Below are 23537 nucleotides of genomic sequence, written 5' to 3' on the forward strand. Positions count from 1 at the left end.
TGGTTCTGACCCAAAGGCTGGAACTGGTTCTGACCCCAAGGCTGGAACTGGTTCTGACCCTGGTTCTGATCCTGGTTCTGATCCTGGTTCTGATCCTGGTTCTGATTCTGGTACTGACCCTGGTACTGATCCTGGTTCTGATCCTGGTTCTGATCCTGGTTCTGACCCTGGAACTGATCCTGGTTCTGATCCTGGTTCTGATCCTGGTTCTGATCCTGGTTCTGACCCTGGTTCTGATCCTGGTTCTGATCCTGGTTCTGATTCTGGTACTGACCCTGGTACTGATCCTTGTTCTGACCCTGGTACTGATCCTGGTTCTGATCCTGGTTCTGATCCTGGTTCTGATCCTGGTTCTGATCCTGGTTCTGATCCTGGTTCTGATCCTGGTTCTGATCCTGGTTCTGATCCTGGTTCTGATCCTGGTTCTGACCCTGGTTCTGATCCTGGTTCTGACCCTGGTTCTGATCCTGGTTCTGATCCTGGTTCTGACCCTGGTTCTGATCCTGGTTCTGATCGTGGTTCTGATCCTGGTTCTGACCCTGGTTCTGATCGTGGTTCTGATCCTGGTTCTGATCCTGGTTCTGATCCTGGTTCTGACCCTGGAACTGATCCTGGTTCTGATCCTGGTTCTGACCCTGGTTCTGACCCTGGTACTGATCCTGGTTCTGATCCTGGTTCTGACCCTGGTTCTGATCCTGGTTCTGATCCTGGTTCTGACCCTGGTTCTGACCCTGGTACTGATCCTGGTTCTGATCCTGGTTCTGATCCTGGTTCTGACCCTGGTTCTGATCCTGGTTCTGATCCTGGTTCTGATCCTGGTTCTGATCCTGGTTCTGATCCTGGTTCTGATCCTGGTTCTGATCCTGGTTCTGATCCTGGTTCTGATCCTGGTTCTGATCCTGGTTCTGATCCTGGTTCTGATCCTGGTTCTGATCCTGGTTCTGATCCTGGTTCTGATCCTGGTTCTGATCCTGGTTCTGATCCTGGTTCTGACCCTGGTTCTGATCCTGGTTCTGACCCTGGTTCTGATCCTGGTTCTGATCCTGGTTCTGACCCTGGTTCTGATCCTGGTTCTGATCCTGGTTCTGACCCTGGTTCTGATCCTGGTTCTGATCCTGGTTCTGATCCTGGTTCTGATCCTGGAACTGATCCTGGTTCTGATCCTGGTTCTGATCCTGGTTCTGATCCTGGTTCTGATCCTGCTGAGGTTCAGATGTTTCTTGAGCTGATCTGGTTTTAGTTTTACGGGTCAAACTAAGTGTTCTGGTGCCTCTCAGACCCAAACGGCCCGGTTCCACCTGTGTGACTGGGAAGGTTCTGTGGTTCGGCGGTTACTCACTGTGGGCCCGGTAACTGGGGTCGTGCTCCGATTCAGACTCAGAACCGGACTTTTCACTCCGACCCAGAAAGTTCTGTAGCTCTGAACAAAGGAGGCTCTGCAGGAACGAGAAGAGAAGCAGCTGAGGTCCAGACTGAGCAGCAGAACCGCAGCAGAACCTTGAGGGACCCGACTGATTCTCACTGGAACTGGACCGATCCAACGGTCGGGTTTGAGTCCGGCTTCCACGTCACCTGGACGCTGGTCTTAGAAGAGGCAGAGGAGTGAGAGACGGCAGAGGCCTGAGGACAAGAGACAGACAGAGAGACAGAGAGACAGAGAGACACAGACAGAGACAGAGAGACAGAGACAGAGAGACACAGAGACAGAGACAGAGAGACACAGACAGAGACAGAGAGACACAGAGACACACACGGGAGCACATTAGACATTTCTGAACATCATGTGACCCCTAGTGATCCTTGGTGACCCCTAGTGATCCTTGGTGACCCCTAGTCATCCTTGGTGTCCCCTAGTGATCCTTGGTGACCCCTAGTGATCCTTGGTGACCCCTAGTCATCCTTGGTGACCCCTAGTGATCCTTGGTGACCCCTAGTGATCCTTGGTGACCCCTAGTCATCCTTGGTGTCCCCTAGTGATCCTTGGTGTCCCCTAGTGATCCTTGGTGACCCCTAGTGACCCTTGGTGACCCCTAGTCATCCTTGGTGTCCCCTAGTGATCCTTGGTGTCCCCTAGTGACCCTTGGTGACCCCTAGTGATCCTTGGTGACCCCTAGTCATCCTTGGTGTCCCCTAGTGATCCTTGGTGTCCCCTAGTGATCCTTGGTGACCCCTAGTCATCCTTGGTGTCCCCTAGTGATCCTTGGTGACCCCTAGTGACCCTTGGTGACCCCTAGTCATCCTTGGTGTCCCCTAGTGATCCTTGGTGTCCCCTAGTGACCCTTGGTGACCCCTAGTGATCCTTGGTGACCCCTAGTCATCCTTGGTGTCCCCTAGTGATCCTTGGTGTCCCCTAGTGACCCTTGGTGACCCCTAGTGATCCTTGGTGACCCCTAGTCATCCTTGGTGTCCCCTAGTGATCCTTGGTGTCCCCTAGTGATCCTTGGTGTCCCCTAGTGATCCTTGGTGTCCCCTAGTGACCCTTGGTGTCCCCTAGTGACCCTTGGTGACCGCTAGTCAGCCGTGGTGACCCCTAGTGATCCTTGGTGATCCTTGGTGACCCCTAGTGACCCTTGGTGACCCCTAGTGATGTGGTCAGTAGTAGTCCCCCCAGGCTGCTGGACCCTCCAGGCTGCTGGACCCACCAGGCTGCTGGACCCTCCAGGTTGTTGGACCCACCAGGCTGCTGGACCCTCCAGGCTGCTGGACCCACCAGGCTGCTGGACCCTCCAGGTTGTTGGACCCACCAGGCTGCTGGACCCTCCAGGCTGTTGGACCCTCCAGGCTGCTGGACCCTCCAGGCTGCTGGACCCTCCAGGCTGCTGGACCCTCCAGGCTGTTGGACCCACCAGGCTGCTGGACCCTCCAGGCTGCTGGACCCACCAGGCTGCTGGACCCTCCAGGCTGCTGGACCCACCAGGCTGCTGGACCCTCCAGGCTGCTGGACCCTCCAGGCTGCTGGACCCTCCAGGCTGCTGGACCCTCCAGGCTGCTGGACCCTCCAGGCTGTTGGACCCGCCCCAACCTGTTGCCTCAGTCCCCAGAACAGGCAGCAGTAAACGTTTCCTAGAACCCATCAGGAGTTTCTGCCTCTTTGTGTCACAGTGAACAGAAACAATCTGGTATCGGGTTGCAGGTTCCTTCTGTTCTGTTCTCTGTTCTGAGAACAAACCCACAGAACCAGAACCGCACCCTGATTATGTCAGAGCAGGTCTGTCTGGACCCTGGTTCTGGACCCTGGTTCTGGACCCTGGTTCTGGACCCTGGTTCTGGTACCATCAGGGTTGGGTTCGCCCGGTTCCAGGTTCAGTCATGAGTTTCAGTGCAGGTGGGCGGAGCACTTACAGATTTCCCGAAGCAAGCGAGGAGCCGGGCCGGAGCAGAACCCAGTAGAAACGAGCCCACGGCGGTCTGGCCCCCCGGCTGTCTGGCCTCCAGCAGGAACCCGGTAAACGGACCAGAACCCTGGAGAGAGACTGGAGAACAGGAAGGCTGTCAGACTGGGACCAGAACCTCCAGTCCAGTAAAGATCCTGCTGTTCCACGATGGGAGGTTCTGGTTCTGTGGAGCAGAACCCCCAGAACCCAGAGGGAGGAGGAAGATCAGTGACGGACCACTTCCTGTCTCCGAGGATCAGAGAAACAACAATCATTGTGAAAAAACTGCTGAGTCACAGTGAGGGAGAGAGAAACTGGTTCCCAGTGTAAACTGGTCTGGTTCCTGAGGACCAGTCCAGGGTTTTCTACCTATGAAGGGTCGGTGACTGACCTTTGACCTGTCCTCCAGACGTGCTCCACTCCGCGCTGACGGTGAACGGCGCGGCGGCGGTCTGGGCGCCGCCGGTGTGGCTGGGCTTCATGTCCGCACAGCTCTCCGACACCAGACCTGAGGGGTAGCAGCGAGCGGCCGGAGCGGACCCGATCAGAACCAGCAGCAACGTGATCCGCTTCATGATGCGCCTCCAATGAGGTGCAGCAGGAGAGCAGACGGAGGTACACCTGCCGAGGGCGGGGCTTAGCGCCGGCAGGTGACACGATGGGAGGGAAACCGGCAGACGCTGCAGTTCTCTGGTTTCCTGAGCAGCGGCGCGCGGTGATTAGCAGCAGAGGGAACTTCCTGTTCCTGCAGGAAGCTGGAGGCGACTCTGTGCTCACAGGCAGAAACAACTAAAGTTCAACTTGAAGCAGGAAAAGCAGCGACGGCTCTGACCTGACAGCTGGACGTCTGCCAGACCCGTCTGACCTTTGACCTGGCTTCAGCAGCACGAGGCTCTCAGCTTCCTGGAAACGTTTCATCTGGGAGCCGTGTGGAAATCTGTTCCCTGTCTCCCGCCTCCCAGAGAGGCGGTCCGATCATTCCTGACCCATTTCTCAGTAAAACATCATGTCGGCTTCATCAGCAGCTAAAAACAGTTTTGAATCAGTTTGTTTCCAAACTGACAAGTAAAAGTCCGTCACCAAACAGGTTCCACCATGTTGTGATGTCATCATAAAGGTGGAGCTGCCTGACAACCAAAAGACAACCTTCCTAAGAAGATGGGTGGGTCTACTTCCTGGAAAACCTCCTGGAAAATCCCCTTTAATGTGAAATATGACAGATTGCTGGATAAAACTATTCTTGTTACCTTTTGGTGGCTCAATCATATTATCACACAAACAATCACTGAGATTTTGGTAACTTTTCCTCCTCATTTGCCAAAGTTATGAGGGAGGAACCAAATATTTCAGCTGCCTGGATGTTTCCCCTCCAGAACTTGGAAACTTTACCTTCAAGTTGTAGCAAATTTCCTCCACAAAGGAAAACATGATCAGCAAGTTATGATCAGTGCTGTCATGACATGATCATGATTATGATCATCATCATGATCATAATGATCAGCAGATCACGATCATGAAAAATCACACAATGTGCTGGAGCCTGTTTGGTGGCTGACTTGTTGTCGTGCTTAATTGACGAAAGCTGAAAGTCCGATTCTCTTGTGAAAAACAACAAACTGGTGAAAGAAGACCTGGTTTATTTATTTTATCATTTGTTTAGCTGCCGACGAAGCTGAAAGTTACGACACTGACATGATGTTTTACTGAAATCGATCAGAAATGATCGGACCGTCTCTCTGATCGGACCGTCTCTCTGATCGGACCGTCTCTCTGATCGGACCGTCTCTCTGATCGGACCGTCTCTCAGGCTCCCGACAGGGAGCAGATTTTCACACGGCTCCAAGTTTAAATCAACCGCCGAGTCGCTCAGGTCGGGACTGAAACCCTAAAAAAGCCTCAAAGAGTGATTTCACCAACCCTAAAGATCTTCTCCATATAAATACATGTTAATAATGTAGCTACCTTAGCTCAGCCCTCCTAGCATCCAGACTAATGACAGCAGGGCTGAGGCCCATTCATTAAACTGTCAGGAGTTAGCTTAGCAATGCTAACTCAACAGCTGGATGCCGGTCCAGGCTGAATACTGGTGTGAAGGCCAGTTTAACGGGACTGAGTGGCGAGAAGGCGGAGAAATTTAAAAGATTTGAATTAAAGCTCAACACTGCCACTTGGGGAATGTTATTAGCCAACAACTTCAAACACCACAAATGACAAATTCACTTTGACAGCAACCTGAGGTCTACAAAAATACATTTAATTAATTAACACAGAATCCTATTAAATAAAAAACGGGCTTTACGCGTACTGCATCATCCCTGAGCAAATCTAAATGTTTCAGCTAGTCCTCGCCACACGTTTAAATCCTATTTATTTCCATTCATCTGCCAAATGAAACCTGCTGTTTTAGGGCTACATGTTTAAGAAACATGCTAATGTTTCATTAAAAAGTTTCCTCTGGTCACATTTCAGTCCGTTTTCTCATCAACATGCCAGCTTTTAGAGCGATGCGCGTTCCCGCGACAGGGAGCGCGGTTTTCGGCATAAAGCCGGGAAAATACGGCGGTGAAATGTCGCGTACCGTATTGACCGATACGGGACGCGATTGGTTCCGTATTACTATAAATAGACACGCCTGTCGCACACATATCAACACTAAATGTGACTATAATGACCAAAATAAAACAGGATATATTAAGGCCAGCTACATTCTAGTGGCGGGAGCTAAAGGACCCCAGAACGCCATGCAGACATTGGGGTCAGGAGGTCAGCGGGCGAGAGGCTGGGTCACCTGGACAGGTCACCAGTCCGTCACTGGGTTTTTGTATCATTTCTTATTTCCATTGGGGTTTAGGTTACATCACATTGTACATCAGGACACTTCACTCATCTATCAGCACAACTGGTGGAGATGTGACATATTAATTAAAGGGTTAAATTAAATTAAATTAAAGATCAGAAGAGCTGTGAGAACGAAAGCTAACAGCTGGATGCTAAACAACGAGCCAGTTATAACAGATACTGAATATGAAAGAACTGATATGTAAAGATGTTTAATTAACTGGGCTGATAAAGAGAATAAGGTTTTGTGTGTAAGCCTTGCTTGTCCTGATCCTCCTCACCTGCAGGTGGCGGTAATGCGCCACGTCGCTGTTTATGCCATGATCTCCACAACAAGAAGCAGCAGCGCCAGCCGCAGACGCAGTTTGGCCATTTGGCTCCTCCAGATGGTTTTACTGGTCTTCCTGGTGGTTTTCAGGGGTTTTGGGTTATTTCCAGTAAAACCAGTCAGTCCATCTCAGTTTTCTGCTCTTGAGACAGGAGAACGTCACTGAGCGCGTCATGGCGGCCGACCGGCGCGAGGAAAAAGGTAGGCCATTAGCTGTTAGCATTAGCATCACGGTGACGTATTTATTTATCAATATTGACCAAACACCCGCGAAATTAACAATATGTCTACGTGATATGTAGACCTGTCGGTGCGCAGAGAACCACTGCGCAGCAGCGGAGCTAAAGGAGCTAGCAGCTAATGGGCGCTGTTAGCATTAGCACCACGGCGGCGTCTTTGTTCCTTCAGTTCATCTGTGGAAATGATCCGTTTCTATCTCAGTTCGTCCTGATGAGAACAGCGGTCCGTTCCACGCGTCTATTGGGCGTTTTGAGTCGGGTCCAGATTCGAGCCGGAGATGACCCAAAGTGGGTCCAGCGGAACCGATGCTCTGACTATAGGCGCTACCTCGTCAGATTTTCCTACCGGATGGACAGCCAAGTCTATCGGTCCGTGCTACCCGTCCAAAACTGCTACCGTCATGTTTACAAACAGAAAGCTGCAGCGGGTTGTTAATGTTGATACACTTTATAACATTATCTGCTTATTGGTCAGGGTTAGCTTAGCATCGGAACAGTTTATGTACAGGACGAAGCCACAATGAGGTCCCTTCCGTCATCAGAATGTCCTACCTGTTAAAATGTGTTAAAAACATTGAAGTTTGTAAGAATAAAACTATCAGACAAGAGAAACAGGTTTTTATTGGAATTACAGACAAATGACCGCATTAATACACTTTATTAAATGCAGCTGCAATGTGTCACTGATGACGTGATTCATTAACTCTGACATCACAACGATACAGTAAACATGAAGTAATGCAGCAGCTTGATGAAAACCAGGTATTTAAATAAAGTTTACTAAACGTCCACAGGTGGGATAAGTTCTGCTGACGCGGCATCGGGTCCTGATGAGGCTTTTAATGTGAAAGGATCATAAATAAACCAGGTGTTGGACACACTGAGAGATGGATCCATGGTGATGGAGGTACATGAACGTCTCCATGGTTCATCTTCGCTCAGTGGTTGTTATGGTTACTGAAATACGATCTGAAGAATAATCACAACAACATGGTTTCCTTTACTCCCGATGAGATGAAATGCTCCAACATGAGATGAAAATCAAAGTGACATTAACAGCAGAATAACTCTGGAGCTTGGTGACCCCTGACCCCCAGCAGAGCAGACATGATGCATCTTTACTGTAAAGTTACGATCATAAGGTTTTAATTCATCACATGTTTTTCTGTCGGCTGGGATTCTGCAGCTCATGTCTGTGTTGTGGAGCAGGGGGGGCACATGTTAGCTGCTGCAGCATGGGGGGCACATGTTAGCCGCTGCAGCGTGGGGGGGCACATGTTAGCTGCTGCAGCATGGGGGGCACATGTTAGCCGCTGCAGCGTGGGGGGGCACATGTTAGCTGCTGCAGCATGGGGGGGCACATGTTAGCTGCCGCAGCGTGGGGGGGTCACATGTTAACTGCTGCAGCGTGGGGGGGGGGGCACATGTTAGCCGCTGTAGCGTGGGGGGGGCACATGTTAGCCGCTGAAGCGTGGGGGGGTCACATGTTAGCCGCTGCAGCGTGGGGGGGCACATGTTAGCCGCCGCAGCGTGGGGGGGGTCACATGTTAACCGCTGCAGCGTGGGGGGGTCACATGTTAGCTGCTGCAGCGTGGGGGGGGTCACATGTTAGCCGCTGCAGCGTGGGCGGGCACATGTTAGCTGCTGCAGCGTGGGGGGTCACATGTTAGCTGCCGCAGCGCGGGGGGTCACATGTTAGCTGCCGCAGCGTGGGGGGGCACATGTTAGCTGCCGCAGCGTGGGGGGGGCACATGTTAGCTGCCGCAGCGTGGGCGGGGCACATGTTAGCTGCTGCAGCGTGGGGGGTCACATGTTAGCCGCTGCAGCGTGGGGGGGGCACATGTTAGCCGCTGCAGCGTGGGGGGTCACATGTTAGTTGCTGCAGCGTGGGGGGTCACATGTTAGCTGCCGCAGCGTGGGGGGGGCACATGTTAGCCGCTGCAGCGTGGGGGGTCACATGTTAGTTGCTGCAGCGTGGGGGGTCACATGTTAGCTGCCGCAGCGTGGGGGGGGGGCACATGTTAGCCGCTGCAGCGTGGGGGGTCACATGTTAGTTGCTGCAGCGTGGGGGGTCACATGTTAGCTGCTGCAGCGTGGGGGGGGCACATGTTAGCTGCTGCAGCCAAAAATAGCCCCGTATTCATCATCCAGTTTCTATTACATGTGACTAAAGTTACATGTCTGTCCCTCTGTCTCTGTCCCTCTCTCTCTGTCCCCCTCTCTCTCTGTCCCCCGTCTCTCTGTCCCCCTCTCCCACCGTCTCTTGGACGTCCTCATTGTCTCGGTTCTGCTTCAGACGGGGAGCTGAACGTTCTGGAGGATCTTCTGACCGAAGCGCCGGATCAGGATGACGAGCTCTACAATCCGGAGACGGAGCGCGACGTCGGCGACAAGAAAGGTACGGAACCTGGACTCTGTTCTGGTTCTGGATCGGTTCTGTCTGACCTCACATGATGCCACTGTAAGCGATGATGTCACAGCTTCAGGTCTCTCTCTCTCTCAGGAGTGAAGAGGAAGAGCGAGCGATCGGACAGCCAAGACGTGAAGAGGCTCCGCCCCTCGTCAGGCCACGCCCCCTCCAGGTCCTCTGGGAAGCGGGCGCTGAGCTCCAAGAAGCCGTCCAGCCCGCGCCGCCACGCCGCCGCCTACCATCACGAGTACTACGATGAGCGAAAGGGTCGGCGCGTGGCCCGAGAAGGCCCACGGAGTCGCGTCACGGAGGACAGTCGGCGCCGGGAGTCGCAGCGCGGCGTGGAGGCTCTGAGTCGGGTAACGACCCTCACCTGAGCGCGCCGCCTGCCGCTCATGTCTCCGCTCACTTCCTGTTTGTTTTCAGAAGCTGCGTCACGACGACAGGCGAGTGAGCCCCTCCCCTCACGGCGAGGACAACCAATCAGAGGAGGAGGCGGAGTACAGCTCAGAGCCGGCGTCAGGAAGCTCCTCCCCCGCCGGCTCGCACGGCGACGATGAGGAGGAGGAAGAGGATGAGGACAATCAGGAGGAGGAGGGGGAGGAGGGCATGGAGGAGGAAGAGGAGGAGGAGGAGGAGGGAGAGAAGGAGGATGACGATGAGGAGGAGGATGAATATGATGAGCGTCATGGCGACGGGAACGACTACGACACGCGCAGCGAGGCCGGCGACTCTCGCTCCGCCTCCTCCGTCAGCTTCTCCGACGGAGAGTCGGGACGCTCAGGCTCCGCCTCCGAAGCCTCAGGTAACCATGGCAACGACCGCCGTTCACCTGAGCAGCTGAAATCGGCGCTGTGCTTTTATTCTGAAATCAGTGCTCGGCTTTTATTCTGAAAGGGTCGGAGAAGAAGCGAGAGAAGCTGTCGTCGTCGGTTCGAGCCGTTCGGAAAGGAATGGAGAGTAAGAACCTTCCAGGCCCGGCGGAACCGACCCGGCGGTACCGACCCGGCGGTCCTGACCCGGCGGTACCGACTCGGCCCGCTGCCTGAACGTGCCTCTTGTTGCAGATCCCACCAGCAAGCTGCGCTACATCCTGCGGGAAGCCCGCTTCTTCCTCATCAAGAGCAACAACCACGAGAACGTCTCCCTGGCCAAGGCCAAGGTCGGTCCACAGCCCCTCTGCTGCCGGCGCCGCCGCCGCCACCGCCGTGCACTAATGTTGGTTACTGTGCTCTGTCTCCATGGCGACCGTGTCCTGCCTTCAGGGCGTCTGGTCCACACTGCCGGTCAACGAGAAGAAACTGAACGCCGCCTTCCAGTCGGCGCGAAGCGTCATCCTCGTCTTCTCCGTCAGGGAGAGCGGCAAGTTCCAAGGTGCCTTCATCTGCTTCCTGTTTCCTCCTCATGGCTCTGACTTCCTGTTTCCTCCTCATGGCTCTGACTTCCTGTTTCCTCCTCATCTGTCTGACTTCCTGTTTCCACGGCTCTGACTTCCTGTTTCCACGGCTCTGTCTTCCTGTTTCCACGGCTCTGACTTCCTGTTTCCTCCTCATCGCTCTGACTTCCTGTTTCCCTGGCTCTGACTTCCTGTTTCCTCCTCATCGCTCTGACTTCCTGTTTCCTCATCGCTCTGACTTCCTGTTTCCTCATCGCTCTGACTTCCTGTTTCCCTGACTCTGACTTCCTGTTTCCCTGACTCTGACTTCCTGTTTCCCTGACTCTGACTTCCTGTTTCCCTGACTCTGACTTCCTGTTTCCCTGACTCTGACTTCCTGTTTCCCTGACTCTTACTTCCTGTTTCCCTGACTCTGACTTCCTGTTTCCCTGACTCTGACTTCCTGTTTCCCTGACTCTGACTTCCTGTTTCCCTGACTCTTACTTCCTGTTTCCCTGGCTCCGACTTCCTGTTTCCCTGGCTCCGACTTCCTGTTTCCCTGGCTCTGACTTCCTGTTTCCTCCTCATCTCTATGACTTCCTGTTTCCACAGCTCTGACTTCCTGTTTCCCTGGCTCTGACTTCCTGTTTCCTCCTCATCGCTCTGACTTCCTGTTTCCTCCTCATGGCTCTGACTTCCTGTTTCCTCCTCATGGCTCTGACTTCCTGTTTCCTCCTCATGGCTCTGACTTCCTGTTTCCTCCTCATCGCTCTGACTTCCTGTTTCCTCCTCATCGCTCTGACTTCCTGTTTCCTCCTCATCGCTCTGACTTCCTGTTTCCCTGGCTCTGACTTCCTGTTTCCCTGGCTATGACTTCCTGTTTCCTCCTCATCGCTCTGACTTCCTGTTTCCTCCTCATGGCTCTGACTTCCTGTTTCCACAGCTCTGACTTCCTGTTTCCTCCTCATCGCTCTGACTTCCTGTTTCCTCCTCATCGCTCTGACTTCCTGTTTCCCTGACTCTGACTTCCTGTTTCCCTGACTCTGACTTCCTGTTTCCCTGACTCTTACTTCCTGTTTCCCTGACTCTTACTTCCTGTTTCCCTGACTCTGACTTCCTGTTTCCCTGACTCTGACTTCCTGTTTCCCTGACTCTGACTTCCTGTTTCCCTGACTCTTACTTCCTGTTTCCCTGGCTCCGACTTCCTGTTTCCCTGGCTCCGACTTCCTGTTTCCCTGGCTCTGACTTCCTGTTTCCTCCTCATCTCTATGACTTCCTGTTTCCACAGCTCTGACTTCCTGTTTCCCTGGCTCTGACTTCCTGTTTCCTCCTCATCGCTCTGACTTCCTGTTTCCTCCTCATGGCTCTGACTTCCTGTTTCCTCCTCATGGCTCTGACTTCCTGTTTCCTCCTCATGGCTCTGACTTCCTGTTTCCTCCTCATGGCTCTGACTTCCTGTTTCCTCCTCATCGCTCTGACTTCCTGTTTCCTCCTCATCGCTCTGACTTCCTGTTTCCCTGGCTCTGACTTCCTGTTTCCCTGGCTATGACTTCCTGTTTCCTCCTCATCGCTCTGACTTCCTGTTTCCTCCTCATGGCTCTGACTTCCTGTTTCCACAGCTCTGACTTCCTGTTTCCTCCTCATCGCTCTGACTTCCTGTTTCCTCCTCATCGCTCTGACTTCCTGTTTCCTCCTCATCGCTCTGACTTCCTGTTTCCTCCTCATCGCTCTGACTTCCTGTTTCCTCCTCATCGCTCTGACTTCCTGTTTCCCTGGCTATGACTTCCTGTTTCCTCCTCATCGCTCTGACTTCCTGTTTCCTGCAGGTTTCGCTCGCCTGTCGTCGGAGTCCCACCATGACGGTTCTCCGATCCACTGGGTTCTTCCGGCCGGGATGAACGCCAAGATGCTGGGCGGAGTCTTCAAGATCGACTGGCTCTGCAGGTCAGCTGCTTCCGGAACCCGGACCGACCCGGTTCTGGTCGGACCCGGTTCTGACAGCCCTGTGTTGCAGGAGGGAGCTGCCCTTCATCAAGACGGCTCACCTGTTTAACCCCTGGAACGACAACAAGCCCGTGAAGATCGGACGGGACGGCCAGGTGAGCCCGTCCAGGTCCAGACTCCGGTCCCGTCCAGGTCGGGTCCTGGCTCCGGTCCAGGTCCCGTCCAGGTCCAGACTCCGGTCCCGGTTCCTCTCCAACCCTGCGCTCTGTTGCAGGAGATCCAGCCGAAGGTGGGCGCCCAGCTGTGCGCCCTGTTCCCATTGGACGAGAGCGTGGACGTGCACCACGTGGCGCGACGCGTGCGTCAGAAGGGCCAGACGCCGTCAGAGCTGCGTCCGCGCGGCCGCCCGCCGCAGCGCGAGCCGGGAAGGTTAGCCAATCACCGAGCTCCTCCCCCCGCTTCCTGTTCTGCCACCGCAACACGGCGCCACCTGCTGCCGGACCACGGACACGGCGCCGCTCTGTTGTTGCGCCGTTTTGGTTGAAGCTTTGAGTCAGGCAGGAAGTAGTTCCCCGGCGGCGTGATGAGGTCACCAGATTGAGGAGTTGATGTGTGATTGGAGCGCCGCCGGCTGATGATGGCGGCAGAGCGGCGCAGGATGGAATTTCTCTCATGATGAAATTTTGTCTTTGCAGGAAGTTGTTTGGCGGGTAGTCGGACTGTGGCTGACCTTTCAGAATAAAAGGACGATGGACTGATGGGGGGAGGGGGGTGGAACTGTTTCTGGCTTTGAGCAGGTGTGCGGGGGCGGGGCTTCCTGGCTTTCTGTGAGGTAAATCACAGAAACGAAGGACTTTTGGACTGACAGCAGGGCCCCCCCCACCTCAAGGACAGTGTTGTCCCCTCCTACCCCCCCCTGCTGGGGCAGACTGTCGGGGGGAGGGGGGCTGATGGACTGATCTGGCGCCGGGGGGAGGAGCCGACGGACGCCGGAACGCCCTGATTGGTTGCCTGTGTTCAGGACTGTTGGTATGGAGGGGGCGGGGCTTGGGCTCAAAGGGGCGGGGCTTTCGGTGTTGATTAACAGGACTGCACCATCATCATCACCATCACCCTTTCAAAATAAGAGGGTCTGTAATGGACGTGATGAGGAACTGTTTGTTAGTTTTCCCTAACGGCTCCAGCAGCGGTATGTCGCCCTCCAGAGGCTTCTTCTGTTTCCTTCCTGTGTGAGTGAGAGTGTGACTAGAGCCAGGGTCAGAACCAGAACCGACCCGACCCGCAGGACCGTCGCTGGGAGGACGCTAACCTGAGCGCGGGTCTGTGGACCGGGTAACTGTCGCCATGGTGACAGGATCAGAACGGCAGCAGGTAATGTACCAGGGTTCATCACCATGACGACAGCAGCAGCACCTGGCTGCTCTGACCCCGCCTCCCTGCTCAGGCGCCTGCAGACGACGCTCAGGGAATACTGTACCTGCCTCCATGTGTGTGAGGCTGAGTGTGTGTGTGTGATTTTGTCCGTGTGTGTGTGTCTTAATTGTGGACTTGTTCATGTAGGCGTCGACCTGAAGAGTACGACCTTCACGGCAGGAAGCGACCGCGAGCCGACGGCCCGCCCGACTTCAACCAGCGGCCAGGTGCAGATCACCTGTTCACATGCCTGCTAGCATGCTAGTTTAGCCTGCTAACTAAACAGCTCTGCCTCTTCACCTGTTAGCTTAGCGGAGTAACGTTTACCTGTCATTAACTGTTACTCATCATCAGGATTCATCCCGGACCTACGGAGCCAGCCGGTGGACAGGTGAGACTCACCTGGCAGTGGGCGGGGCCTCAGTTTCAGGTAGAAAGTAAGATGTGATGTTTCTTCCTGCAGGAGATTCTCCGGCGTGAGGCGAGACGTCTTCCTGAACGGGGTGAGTCTGGGGGCGTGGCCTCTGCTGCGTGATGTCGGCGCGCTCACCTGTATGACGTCTACCTGTGTTCACCTGTTTCAGTCCTACGACTACATGAGGGACTACCACCACAGCGTGGGGCCCCCGGCTCCCTGGCAGACTCTGGTATGGTTCTTGGTTCTGATTGGATCAGGCATGCTAGCTTGCTGAGCCACCTCACCTGGCAGGTGCACCTGGAGGCGGGGCCAGGGCCGTTTTACTGGTTTAGATTCGACCAATCAGAGAGGAGTTAAACTAGAGCGTTCTGATTGGTTGCTGGTTCCCATGAGCCCGCTCCCTTGGGAACCGGTTCTAAGCCCCGCCCCCGACCAACTGACCCTTCCTGTTTGTGTGGACAGGCGGCGTACCCCGGCGTGGAGCAGCAGCCCCCCCACCACCCCCCCTACTACCACCACAGCCACCCCCCGCCGCCCCCCCACCAGGCCTTCCACCACCACCACCCCTCCCTGCCGCCGCACGAGGCTCCGCCCCCTCGCTTCAGAGACAAGCAGCGCCTGCCGCAGCACCGCGCCTTCGCGTCCAGCCCGGTGAGTTCTGGTCCGGTTCTAAGTGATCCGGGTCAGAACCTTCTGGGTCTGACTTCCTGTTTCCTGTCCTGCAGCACGACTACGACATGCGAGTGGACGACTTCCTGCGGCGCACGCAAGCGGTGGTGAGCAGCCGGCGTGAGCGCGAGCGGCAGCGGGAGAGAGAGCGCGGCGGGCCGCGGCGCGACCGCGAGCGAGAGCGGGCGAGGGACAGAGACAGGGAGAGAGAGAGGGACAAGGAGAGGGGGCGGTACCGCAGGTGATCGCTTGGAACTGAGCGCTCTTATTTTGACAGTCTGACTTCCCCTTCATTTTCAAATTATGTATAAATAGCTGCAGGATGACATCATCAGTGTTCACGTCTGTTTCTTCAATAAAGTTTCTTTGGTCAAACTTTTACTTTGAAAGTCTGTAAAAACTTTTTTATGGTGACTTCATTTCCCAGAATGCTCTGTCAGTCTGTAGGCTGGGGGCCAACAGAGGGGCGGGGCCTTCCTAGACACAAACAATACTGGTTTTATTGTGAAAGGTTGGATGTTTCCTGTTGGATCCTTCATATTAAAAGTTTTTTAATGTTCCACATGAAGCCTGCCTGTTTTGTCACTTCCTGTTTGATTTCCTGCTGTCTGATTGGTTGTCGTCTTGCTGATTGGAGAGTCAGAGGGGGCGGAGCCTGAGACTCCTTCCTGCTGGATGATCCGGATCAGAACCGCCTCAGCGAAGTTCGGTCCAGAACTTTAGACCCGGCAGAATCGGAACATCCGACCCACATTCAGTGGGGACTCAGAACCTTGAAGCGGGTCCAAATGCAAGTTTCAGACCAGAAAGGGCTTCGACCTGGTGACCCAGAGTTCTTTTGGACCCGGTTCAATAACCAGACCTGCTGGAGTCAGGGCAATGTGACTCAATCTCAAGATAAATCAGAACCAGCAGTTTGGACCCGGTTCTTTTATTGCTGGTCAGAAGAAACGTGAAACCATCTAAACCTTTTGGACTTTAGAAAAGCTGGACCAGGTCCGAGGTCCAGAACCCCAGCGGTTCTTAAAGGTAGAACCCAGCCTGGGTCAGAGGTCGCGTTTCTGAACGACCCTCCTGGAACTGGATGACCGGGATCGACCGGTTCCGTTTCGGATCCGGAACCTGGATTTAAGTGGTTCCTTTAGGTTAAAACTGCAACCAGCAGGTTCTGTTCGGTTCGGAACCCAGATCCTGCTGCAGGTTCTTTGTTAGTGACGTCATCGCGGCCCGGTTCGCAGCTCAGATTCTGGTACGGTCAGCATCATTCAGAACCAGCCGGGTCTTTTGCTTTGAAGGGACCGGAAAGGGCTCCGAAGGTTACAGCAACTTCCGGTTTCTCTGGAGCCGCAGGTCCACGTCAGGGTGAAGTAGCGCCGACACCGACACGCCGGAGCGGGACCGAACCGAACCGTGGCACCATGGCGGACGAGGCCACGCGCAGAGCCGTGTCACAGATCCCGCTCCTGAAGACGCACGCGGGCCCGCGGGAGCGCGCGCTGTGGCCGCAGCGGCTGAAGGAGGAGTACCAGGCTCTGATCCGGTTCGTGGAGCAGAACAAGGCTGCCGACAACGACTGGTTCCGGCTGGAGTCCAACCCGGACGGCACGCGCTGGACCGGGACCTGCTGGTTCGTACACGAGCTACTGCGCTACGAGTTTCGCGTGGAGTTCGACATCCCGGTGACGTACCCGGAAACAGCGCCGGAAGTGGCGGTTCCGGAGCTGGACGGGAAGACCGCCAAGATGTTCCGAGGCGGGAAGATCTGCCTGACCGAACACTTCGCCCCGCTGTGGGCGCGCAACGTGCCGCGCTTCGGGCTCGCGCACCTGATGGCGCTCGGGCTCGCGCCTTGGCTGGCCGTGGAAATCCCGGACCTGATCAGCAAAGGTCACGTGGTCCACAAGGAGAAGCCGCGTGATGTGGCGGAGTGACGTCAGAGCGGTGACATGGACAGGGTTCCGGTTCTGGAACTGTCAGCAGAAACAACACTTCCGGTTCTGCTGTGAAAATGTGATTGCACAGAAAATAAAGTTCTGGTTCCGAGTGTCTGTCTGGTTCTCTTACTACCCACCGGGTCATGCAGCATCCTCCAGAACCGGCACCACTCTATAAACTGGGCCTGGTTCTGGACCTGCAGGTTTTCTCCTCAGTCTGGTTCAGAGCCAGACGGTTCTGGTTCGTTTGCACAGAAGCAGCAGTGTGGTGGGGAACCGAGCCGGTACCAGAACCTCTTTGCTCTGGAAGACCCACCTGTGTTGTTCTGTTGAAGGTCCAGAACTTTCTGATTAGTTCTGAACTCGTTGGGATCCGGAAAAGGAACCCATAAGGTTCTGAGAACTGGGCCCAACCCGCCTCGGCGTGAGCGGCGATCCGATGAGGTCAGAGCTGGAGGTGCTCCCTGATTGGTGGAACCTGTCATAATAATAATGAGCAGCAGGAGGCGCCGGTTCCCCAACAGTTTTATTAAACCTGTTTGACAGACAGGATGTAGCTCAGTACACCTGGATAAGCCCCGCCCACTCCGCCACAGGCCACACCCCATTTTCTATCACGTTGCTAGGCGACGACTTCCAGTCCCAGCTCTTCACGGGGACGCTCCAGGTGCCGCCGTAGTTCGCCATCACGTAGTCCAGCGTTTCACACGGAACACGAACTTTGACCTCTAGGAGCTCCGCCCAGCACAGGGAGAACGAAGGGAAGACGTACCTGGAGAAGAAGAAGAGATAATATTCACATTCAGACAAACAAGACCAGAGAAGAAGAAGATGGCGGACGGCAGAGAGAGCTGCGCCACCAGGGGGCGCCACCAAGAATATGAACTACTGCTGACTTGATTAGTAAATGGATCAGAACCACAGAACCTTCTGTTCTGAGATCCTGGACCAGCTGGTTCTGGTTCTGGACCAGCTGGTTCTGGTTCTGTTAGATGGACCTGGAGACTCTTACTTGAACTTCCTGCCGCTCTTCGCCTGCGTTCCTCCGTTCCACACGACGTCTCCATCTCTGTAGAAGAAGAAAATGTCCAGTTTGACGTCCTCGCCCAGGAAGGACAGCTCCAGACTGTCCTCCACCTGCCCTTCAAAATAAAAGCAGACCACTCTTCAGTCTAAACCCAACCGACCGGGTCCGACTGAGAACAGAACCAGGACCTTTCCGAACTGGTGTTTGAGCGACATCCCGGCATCGCGGAACGCCGTCGTGATTTGGGGCCGGAAGTCGGAGATGAAGATCCCGATGTCGACGTCCCGGCTGTAGGAGATGACGCCGCACTGCCGGTACCATCCTGCAGGGGGCGGCAGAACCAGAGGAAAGGTGAGTCGGCCGGCCCAGTGGTTCTGATGGGGGCAGGAACTGGCCTTACCTAGACAGGTGCCGCTGCTGATCCAGAACGGGACGCCCAGCCGGTCCAGGCTCTGCGCCGCTAGCCTCAGCAGAACCTTCGCTTTCCTCCGGAACTCCACCGCCGCCGCGGACGAGTCGTCTGGGTAGAGCTGCACACAGGGAGAGAGAGAGAGTCACATGACTCCACACCTGGCTCAACTCAGACAAACCTACCTGCAGGAAGCTGCGGGCGTCATGGTAACGGCACTCCAGGAACCGGGCTTCCTGCCGCTGCGCCAGGAAGCGGGAAATGTTGCGCGGGACGCGAACGTCCAGGCCGTCCACGACGGTCAGCAGCAGCTCCGGCCTGCAGGGGGCGACACAAACGTGATGTCACATCCAGGTGACGTCACAGTAACCCCACCCCCACCAGCAGGCGCTGACCTATCGTAGGCCCCGGCGTGGCGCCCGTAGTCCAGCAGCCTGAAGGGGGCAAAGGTCGGGTCGGCGGCGGCCTTGAGGCGCAGGGCGCCGTGCCACAGGTAGCCGCCGCTGCGCTCGTACAGCAGCACCACCTGCAGACAAGGACAGGTACTGCAGCAGCCCAACACCTTCCAGAACCAGAACCGGCAGCACCTGGACCCACATGGATGATGTAACCGTGGAGACGGAACAGGAAGTGCAGCGGGATCTCTTCTCCTGACAGGGTGTCCAGGCTGGCCAGTCGGGGGTCGCGACCTCTCACCTCCAGCAGCTGGAAGCCCTTCTGCTCAGCAGCCAATAGGAAGCCAGGCTGCACAGAGACGGCGGCGTTAACAGGAAGCTGCGTTCTCCAGCAGGAAGGCGGGTCCTGAAGGCGGTGAACTCACGCTGAGCTGCCATTGGCTGGCCGGCAGAGCGAAGGACGTGATTGGCCGGCCGGCGCACAGGAAGCTGCAGTGCGGCTCGTGCATTGCCCGCTGCCGCAAAGCATCCTGGGAAAGCAGAGCAAGCGCGGCGCTGTCGGCCAGGAACAGCGGCAGCCGGAAGAACTGGGCCAGCGCCAAGAACTTCTTCAGGTTCTGCTGCAGACAGAGGAACCGGGTCAGGCTCAGGCGGAGCTGGACCGGGTCGGCGCCGGTTCTGACTCACCCATTGGACCTGGCTGGACGTCACATGACCTGCAGGGTCCAGCAGGTGGAGGCCCGGTTCCTGCAGAACACACAGAACCATTAGTCCGGGTCCGGTTGATGATCAGTCCAGGTCTGACTGAACAGAACCCGTCTGAGGGTCCAGAACCTCACAGTCCTCTGGCAAAGGTCCACTATGGTTCAGAACCAGAACCAGTCCAGAGCCAGGACTTCCTGCTGCCAACCCGTTTGGGTCCGTGTTCAGTACCTGGGTCAGAACTTGGGTTGTTGTAAAGGGTTCAATTAAAATGATCTGAGCTTTGACTAGGCCACCCAGGACTCCTCACTCAGCCTGTCCTCTTGGTTCTGCTGGTTTCTTTTGGGTCGGATTTCCGTGTCGGTTCTCAACCTGCCTCTGGTCCGCTGGCGCCCCCTGGTGGTCTGTGAGGTACTGCATGTAAACGTGACGCCGCAGCTAGCTTAGCAACGCTACACTCTTCATGGCCGCTGCGGCGCTGAGCCCCTCGCTGACCGACTGCATCTGAAATGATTTCTGTCCGCTGGTGACAGAAAAGGTTTGTTCACTGTTCATGCTTTTATTGTGACAGTCTTCACATGAGGACAAACAAAGACAGCGAGTCTCATGGTTTCATTCTGGTTGTGTTGTTGGTTGTCGGTTTGATCATCAGCTTTTATACGATAAACACTAAATATTATAATCTGAGGATCTACAGATTATTTTCCTTCTCCTGTAATTTCACTGGCAGCAGCTTGAGTTTTTCCTTCCACACAACTACTTTAATCAATCATCTGTAAAATATCATCTTGGTGTGTTCGCCACAGCGCCCCCTGTGGGCCAGCGAGTCCATGCCTCCACCTCTACCGTGCATCACCAGCAGGAACCCACAGAACTGTTCTGATTGGTCCAAATTCCTGAAACAGAAGAGGCGTGAGGCGGAGGGTCTGGACCGGAACCAGAACCAACCGGAACCACTGGCCCGTCAGCTGGAACTCCGGAATCTTCCAGGATCAGCATCGGACCGTGACTGGACCGGAACCAGCTGTTCTGCATCAGGTGACCCACTCCAGACCGAACCTGGACCGAACCTTAACGCAACACGTCTTACCTGAGCGGGAAGTCCCGCCCTCACCTTGCTGACGTAGTTCCGGTAGTAGTAGAGCTGGAACAGCAGGAACGCGCAGCTGCTCGCGAGCAGCAGCACAAACACGAAGGTCCGGTTCACACGAGGCATCCGGTACCGAGCCGTTCATGACGTCACAACCCAGCCATCCTAACGCGGCTCCGGCAGGAAACACCGCAAACCGTCCGCCGCCATCTTTAATGTTCAACAGAGAAGAAGCTGCTCGTTTCCTGCCAGCCCCTTCACAGTAAAAGTCCCGTCTTCCTGTTTGAGTTGAGCCCAGCCCGTCCCTGGTTCTGATCCAACACGTCACTGAACCCAAAAAGGACGGCTGGTGGGTTTATGAATAAAAAGCAGATTCATTCATTTCGTGTGTTGCTGGGTGCTTTTATCTGTGGAACATGATTTGTAAACCGGAACTCGGCTGTAAATATGTGGTCACGTGTACAAATATGAAGAAATGACGAATACAAATTAAAATGATTTCTACAAATGTTACATTTCTACACAGATTTTTTTACTTCAGCCTCAGAAATCTGACCATTAGAAATTCAAACCTTCTTATCTATGTCTATCTTAAAACAGGTATAAAAGAACGACACGCCTGACAAAACAAGCTCACAACAAAACATCAATTAAATGCCAAGGAGTAAAAATGAGTTTTAAGAAGCGATTTAAAATGATCCAGGCTGTTGGCAGATCTAATCTGATAATATCTAATAATAACTGATTATTAGATCTTAAAGTTCTTTAACATCTAGGGGGGTTAACCCATTTAAAACTTTATAAGTTCACAAAAGAATCTTAAAATCTATTGGATAAAAAACAGGCAGCCAGTGTAGAGAGGCCAGAGTTGGTGTTTCATGCTTCCTGGTTCCTGTGAGAAGCCGTGCTGCTGCTGCTGCTGCTGTAGCTGCTGTAGCTGCTGCTGCTGTAGCTGCTGCTGCTGCTGCTGTAGCTGTAGCTGCTGTAGCTGTAGCTGCTGTAGCTGCTGCTGCTGTAGCTGTAGCTGCTGCTGTAGCTGCTGTAGCTGTAGCTGCTGTAGCTGTAGCTGCTGTAGCTGCTGCTGCTGCTGCTGTAGCTGTAGCTGCTGTAGCTGTAGCTGCTGTAGCTGCTGCTGCTGTAGCTGTAGCTGCTGCTGTAGCTGCTGTAGCTGTAGCTGCTGTAGCTGTAGCTGCTGTAGCTGGAGCTGCAGCTGCTGTAGCTGTAGCTGCTGTAGCTGCTGCTGCTGTAGCTGTAGCTGCTGCTGTAGCTGCTGTAGCTGCTGTAGCTGCTGCTGTAGCTGCTGTAGCTGTAGCTGCTGTAGCTGCTGTAGCTGCTGCTGTAGCTGCTGTAGCTGTAGCTGCTGTAGCTGCTGTAGCTGTAGCTGCTGTAGCTGCTGTAGCTGTAGCTGCTGTAGCTGTAGCTGCAGCTGCTGTAGCTGTAGCTGCTGTAGCTGCTGTAGCTGTAGCTGCTGTAGCTGTAGCTGCAGCTGCTGTAGCTGCTGTAGCTGTAGCTGCTGTAGCTGCTGCTGCTGTAGCTGCTGTAGCTGCTGTAGCTGTAGCTGCTGTAGCTGTAGCTGCAGCTGCTGTAGCTGCTGTAGCTGTAGCTGCTGTAGCTGCAGCTGCTGTAGCTGCTGTAGCTGTAGCTGCTGTAGCTGTAGCTGCTGTAGCTGTAGCTGCTGTAGCTGTAGCTGCAGCTGCTGTAGCTGCTGCTGTAGCTGCTGTAGCTGTAGCTGCTGCTGCTGTAGCTGCTGTAGCTGCAGCTGCTGCTGTAGCTGTAGCTGCTGCAGCTGCTGCTGTAGCTGTAGCTGCTGTAGCTGTAGCTGCTGTAGCTGTAGCTGCAGCTGCTGTAGCTGCTGCTGTAGCTGTAGCTGCTGTAGCTGCTGTAGCTGTAGCTGCTGTAGCTGCAGCTGCTGTAGCTGCTGCTGTAGCTGCTGCTGCTGTAGCTGCTGTAGCTGCTGTAGCTGCTGTAGCTGTAGCTGCAGCTGCTGTAGCTGCTGCTGTAGCTGCTGTAGCTGTAGCTGCAGCTGCTGTAGCTGCTGTAGCTGTAGCTGCTGTAGCTGCTGTAGCTGTAGCTGCTGTAGCTGGAGCTGCAGCTGCTGTAGCTGTAGCTGCTGTAGCTGCTGTAGCTGTAGCTGCTGTAGCTGCTGTAGCTGCTGTAGCTGCTGTAGCTGTAGCTGCTGTAGCTGCAGCTGCTGTAGCTGCTGCTGTAGCTGCTGTAGCTGTAGCTGCTGTAGCTGTAGCTGCAGCTGCTGTAGCTGCTGCTGTAGCTGCTGCTGTAGCTGCTGTAGCTGTAGCTGCTGTAGCTGTAGCTGCTGTAGCTGCTGTAGCTGTAGCTGCTGTAGCTGTAGCTGCTGTAGCTGCTGCTGTAGCTGCTGTAGCTGTAGCTGCTGTAGCTGTAGCTGCAGCTGCTGCTGTAGCTGTAGCTGCTGCAGCTGCTGCTGTAGCTGTAGCTGCTGTAGCTGTAGCTGCTGTAGCTGTAGCTGCAGCTGCTGTAGCTGCTGCTGTAGCTGTAGCTGCTGTAGCTGCTGTAGCTGTAGCTGCTGTAGCTGTAGCTGTAGCTGCAGCTGCTGTAGCTGCTGCTGTAGCTGCTGTAGCTGCAGCTGCTGTAGCTGCTGCTGTAGCTGTAGCTGCTGTAGCTGTAGCTGCTGTAGCTGCTGCTGTAGCTGTAGCTGCTGTAGCTGCTGTAGCTGTAGCTGCTGTAGCTGCAGCTGCTGTAGCTGCTGCTGTAGCTGCTGCTGCTGTAGCTGTAGCTGCTGTAGCTGCTGTAGCTGCTGTAGCTGTAGCTGCAGCTGCTGTAGCTGCTGCTGTAGCTGCTGTAGCTGCTGTAGCTGTAGCTGCAGCTGCTGTAGCTGCTGTAGCTGTAGCTGCTGTAGCTGCTGTAGCTGTAGCTGCTGTAGCTGGAGCTGCAGCTGCTGTAGCTGCTGTAGCTGTAGCTGCTGTAGCTGCTGCTGCTGTAGCTGTAGCTGCTGCTGT

At 54.9% G+C, this 23537-nt stretch overlaps 4 protein-coding genes across 16 annotated transcripts in view; 2 read left to right on the forward strand and 2 right to left on the reverse strand.

Annotated features, from left to right (window-relative positions):
* The window catches only part of LOC103460434 (ferric reductase 1-like), a 25701-nt gene extending 19097 nt beyond the window's left edge, over positions 1-6604 (reverse strand). Inside the window, exons 1-5 of one of the 2 annotated variants that reach the window (XM_081614015.1) lie at positions 6494-6604; positions 3766-4141; positions 3343-3473; positions 1523-1620; positions 1340-1436 (exon numbers count right to left, since the gene is read on the reverse strand). In XM_081614015.1, the coding sequence (XP_081470141.1) occupies positions 1340-1436; positions 1523-1620; positions 3343-3473; positions 3766-3949 (510 nt within the window). In that variant the 5' untranslated portion in view covers positions 3950-4141; positions 6494-6604. Of the gene's footprint in view, positions 1-1339; positions 1437-1522; positions 1621-3342; positions 3474-3765; positions 4319-6493 lie in introns of both variants that reach the window. The other variant, XM_081614014.1, reaches the window with a different exon arrangement.
* ythdc1 (YTH N6-methyladenosine RNA binding protein C1) lies at positions 6543-15568 on the forward strand. Of its 8 annotated transcripts, none has more exons than XM_081614013.1 (16): positions 6544-6741; positions 9076-9177; positions 9283-9548; positions 9616-9994; positions 10087-10149; positions 10257-10351; positions 10455-10563; positions 12391-12508; positions 12579-12663; positions 12783-12937; positions 14069-14148; positions 14276-14312; positions 14385-14424; positions 14506-14568; positions 14802-14990; positions 15065-15568. In XM_081614013.1, exons 1-16 carry the CDS (start codon positions 6714-6716, stop codon positions 15251-15253), a joined length of 1998 nt encoding a protein of 665 aa, XP_081470139.1. In that variant the 5' UTR covers positions 6544-6713; the 3' UTR covers positions 15254-15568. The 8 variants fall into 8 exon arrangements, 4 of the variants coding, with proteins under 4 accessions (XP_081470136.1, XP_081470139.1, XP_081470138.1 ...); XM_081614012.1 differs by lacking the exon at positions 6544-6741 and adding an exon at positions 6912-7148 and having other exon boundaries at positions 9619-9994; XM_081614011.1 differs by lacking the exon at positions 6544-6741 and adding an exon at positions 6914-7148.
* A 139-nt stretch (positions 15569-15707) lies between these two features.
* On the forward strand, positions 15708-17052 carry ufc1 (ubiquitin-fold modifier conjugating enzyme 1). The gene has a single exon (XM_081614021.1). The coding sequence runs from the start codon at positions 16427-16429 to the stop codon at positions 16937-16939; it is 513 nt and encodes a 170-aa protein (XP_081470147.1). The 5' UTR covers positions 15708-16426; the 3' UTR covers positions 16940-17052.
* Positions 17053-17450: 398 nt separating this feature from the next.
* Positions 17451-20826, reverse strand: fktn (fukutin). 5 transcript variants are annotated; one of them, XM_081614020.1, is made up of 10 exons: positions 20566-20826; positions 19461-19520; positions 19199-19393; positions 18976-19122; positions 18774-18904; positions 18564-18696; positions 18370-18499; positions 18158-18291; positions 17955-18084; positions 17451-17714 (listed from the first exon to the last, which is right to left on the reverse strand). In XM_081614020.1, the coding sequence occupies exons 1-10, from the start codon at positions 20689-20691 to the stop codon at positions 17671-17673; spliced, it is 1230 nt and encodes a 409-aa protein (XP_081470146.1). In that variant the 5' UTR covers positions 20692-20826; the 3' UTR covers positions 17451-17670. The 5 variants fall into 5 exon arrangements, with proteins under 5 accessions (XP_081470146.1, XP_081470144.1, XP_081470143.1 ...); XM_081614018.1 differs by having other exon boundaries at positions 17955-18079; positions 19199-19390; positions 20566-20822; XM_081614017.1 differs by having other exon boundaries at positions 17955-18079; positions 20566-20821.
* Between the last annotated feature and the right edge of the window lie 2711 nt (positions 20827-23537).

Source organism: Poecilia reticulata, chromosome 12 (genome assembly GCF_904066995.2).
Source record: "Poecilia reticulata chromosome 12, P_reticulata-male-v2, whole genome shotgun sequence".
NCBI lineage: Eukaryota > Metazoa > Chordata > Actinopteri > Cyprinodontiformes > Poeciliidae > Poecilia > Poecilia reticulata.

What these genes read in the sequence shown, in the direction of transcription:
- ufc1 (XM_081614021.1), top strand. Translation starts at nt 16,427, where the DNA reads ATGGCGGACGAGGCCACGCGCAGAGCCGTGTCACAGATCCCGCTCCTG.
- fktn (XM_081614017.1), bottom strand. Translation starts at nt 20,691, where the DNA reads ATGCCTCGTGTGAACCGGACCTTCGTGTTTGTGCTGCTGCTCGCGAGC. An exon ending in CAGCAGCGGCACCTGTCTAG is followed by an intron (nt 18,292 to 18,369) that starts GTAAGGCCAGTT and finishes CGCCCCCTGCAG; the next exon opens with GATGGTACCGGCAGTGCGGC. An exon ending in TCAAACACCAGTTCGGAAAG is followed by an intron (nt 18,080 to 18,157) that starts GTCCTGGTTCTG and finishes TTTGAAGGGCAG; the next exon opens with GTGGAGGACAGTCTGGAGCT.
- ythdc1 (XM_081614010.1), top strand. Translation starts at nt 6,714, where the DNA reads ATGGCGGCCGACCGGCGCGAGGAAAAAG. An exon ending in CGTTCGGAAAGGAATGGAGA is followed by an intron (nt 10,150 to 10,256) that starts GTAAGAACCTTC and finishes CTCTTGTTGCAG; the next exon opens with ATCCCACCAGCAAGCTGCGC. An exon ending in TCTCCCTGGCCAAGGCCAAG is followed by an intron (nt 10,352 to 10,454) that starts GTCGGTCCACAG and finishes TCCTGCCTTCAG; the next exon opens with GGCGTCTGGTCCACACTGCC.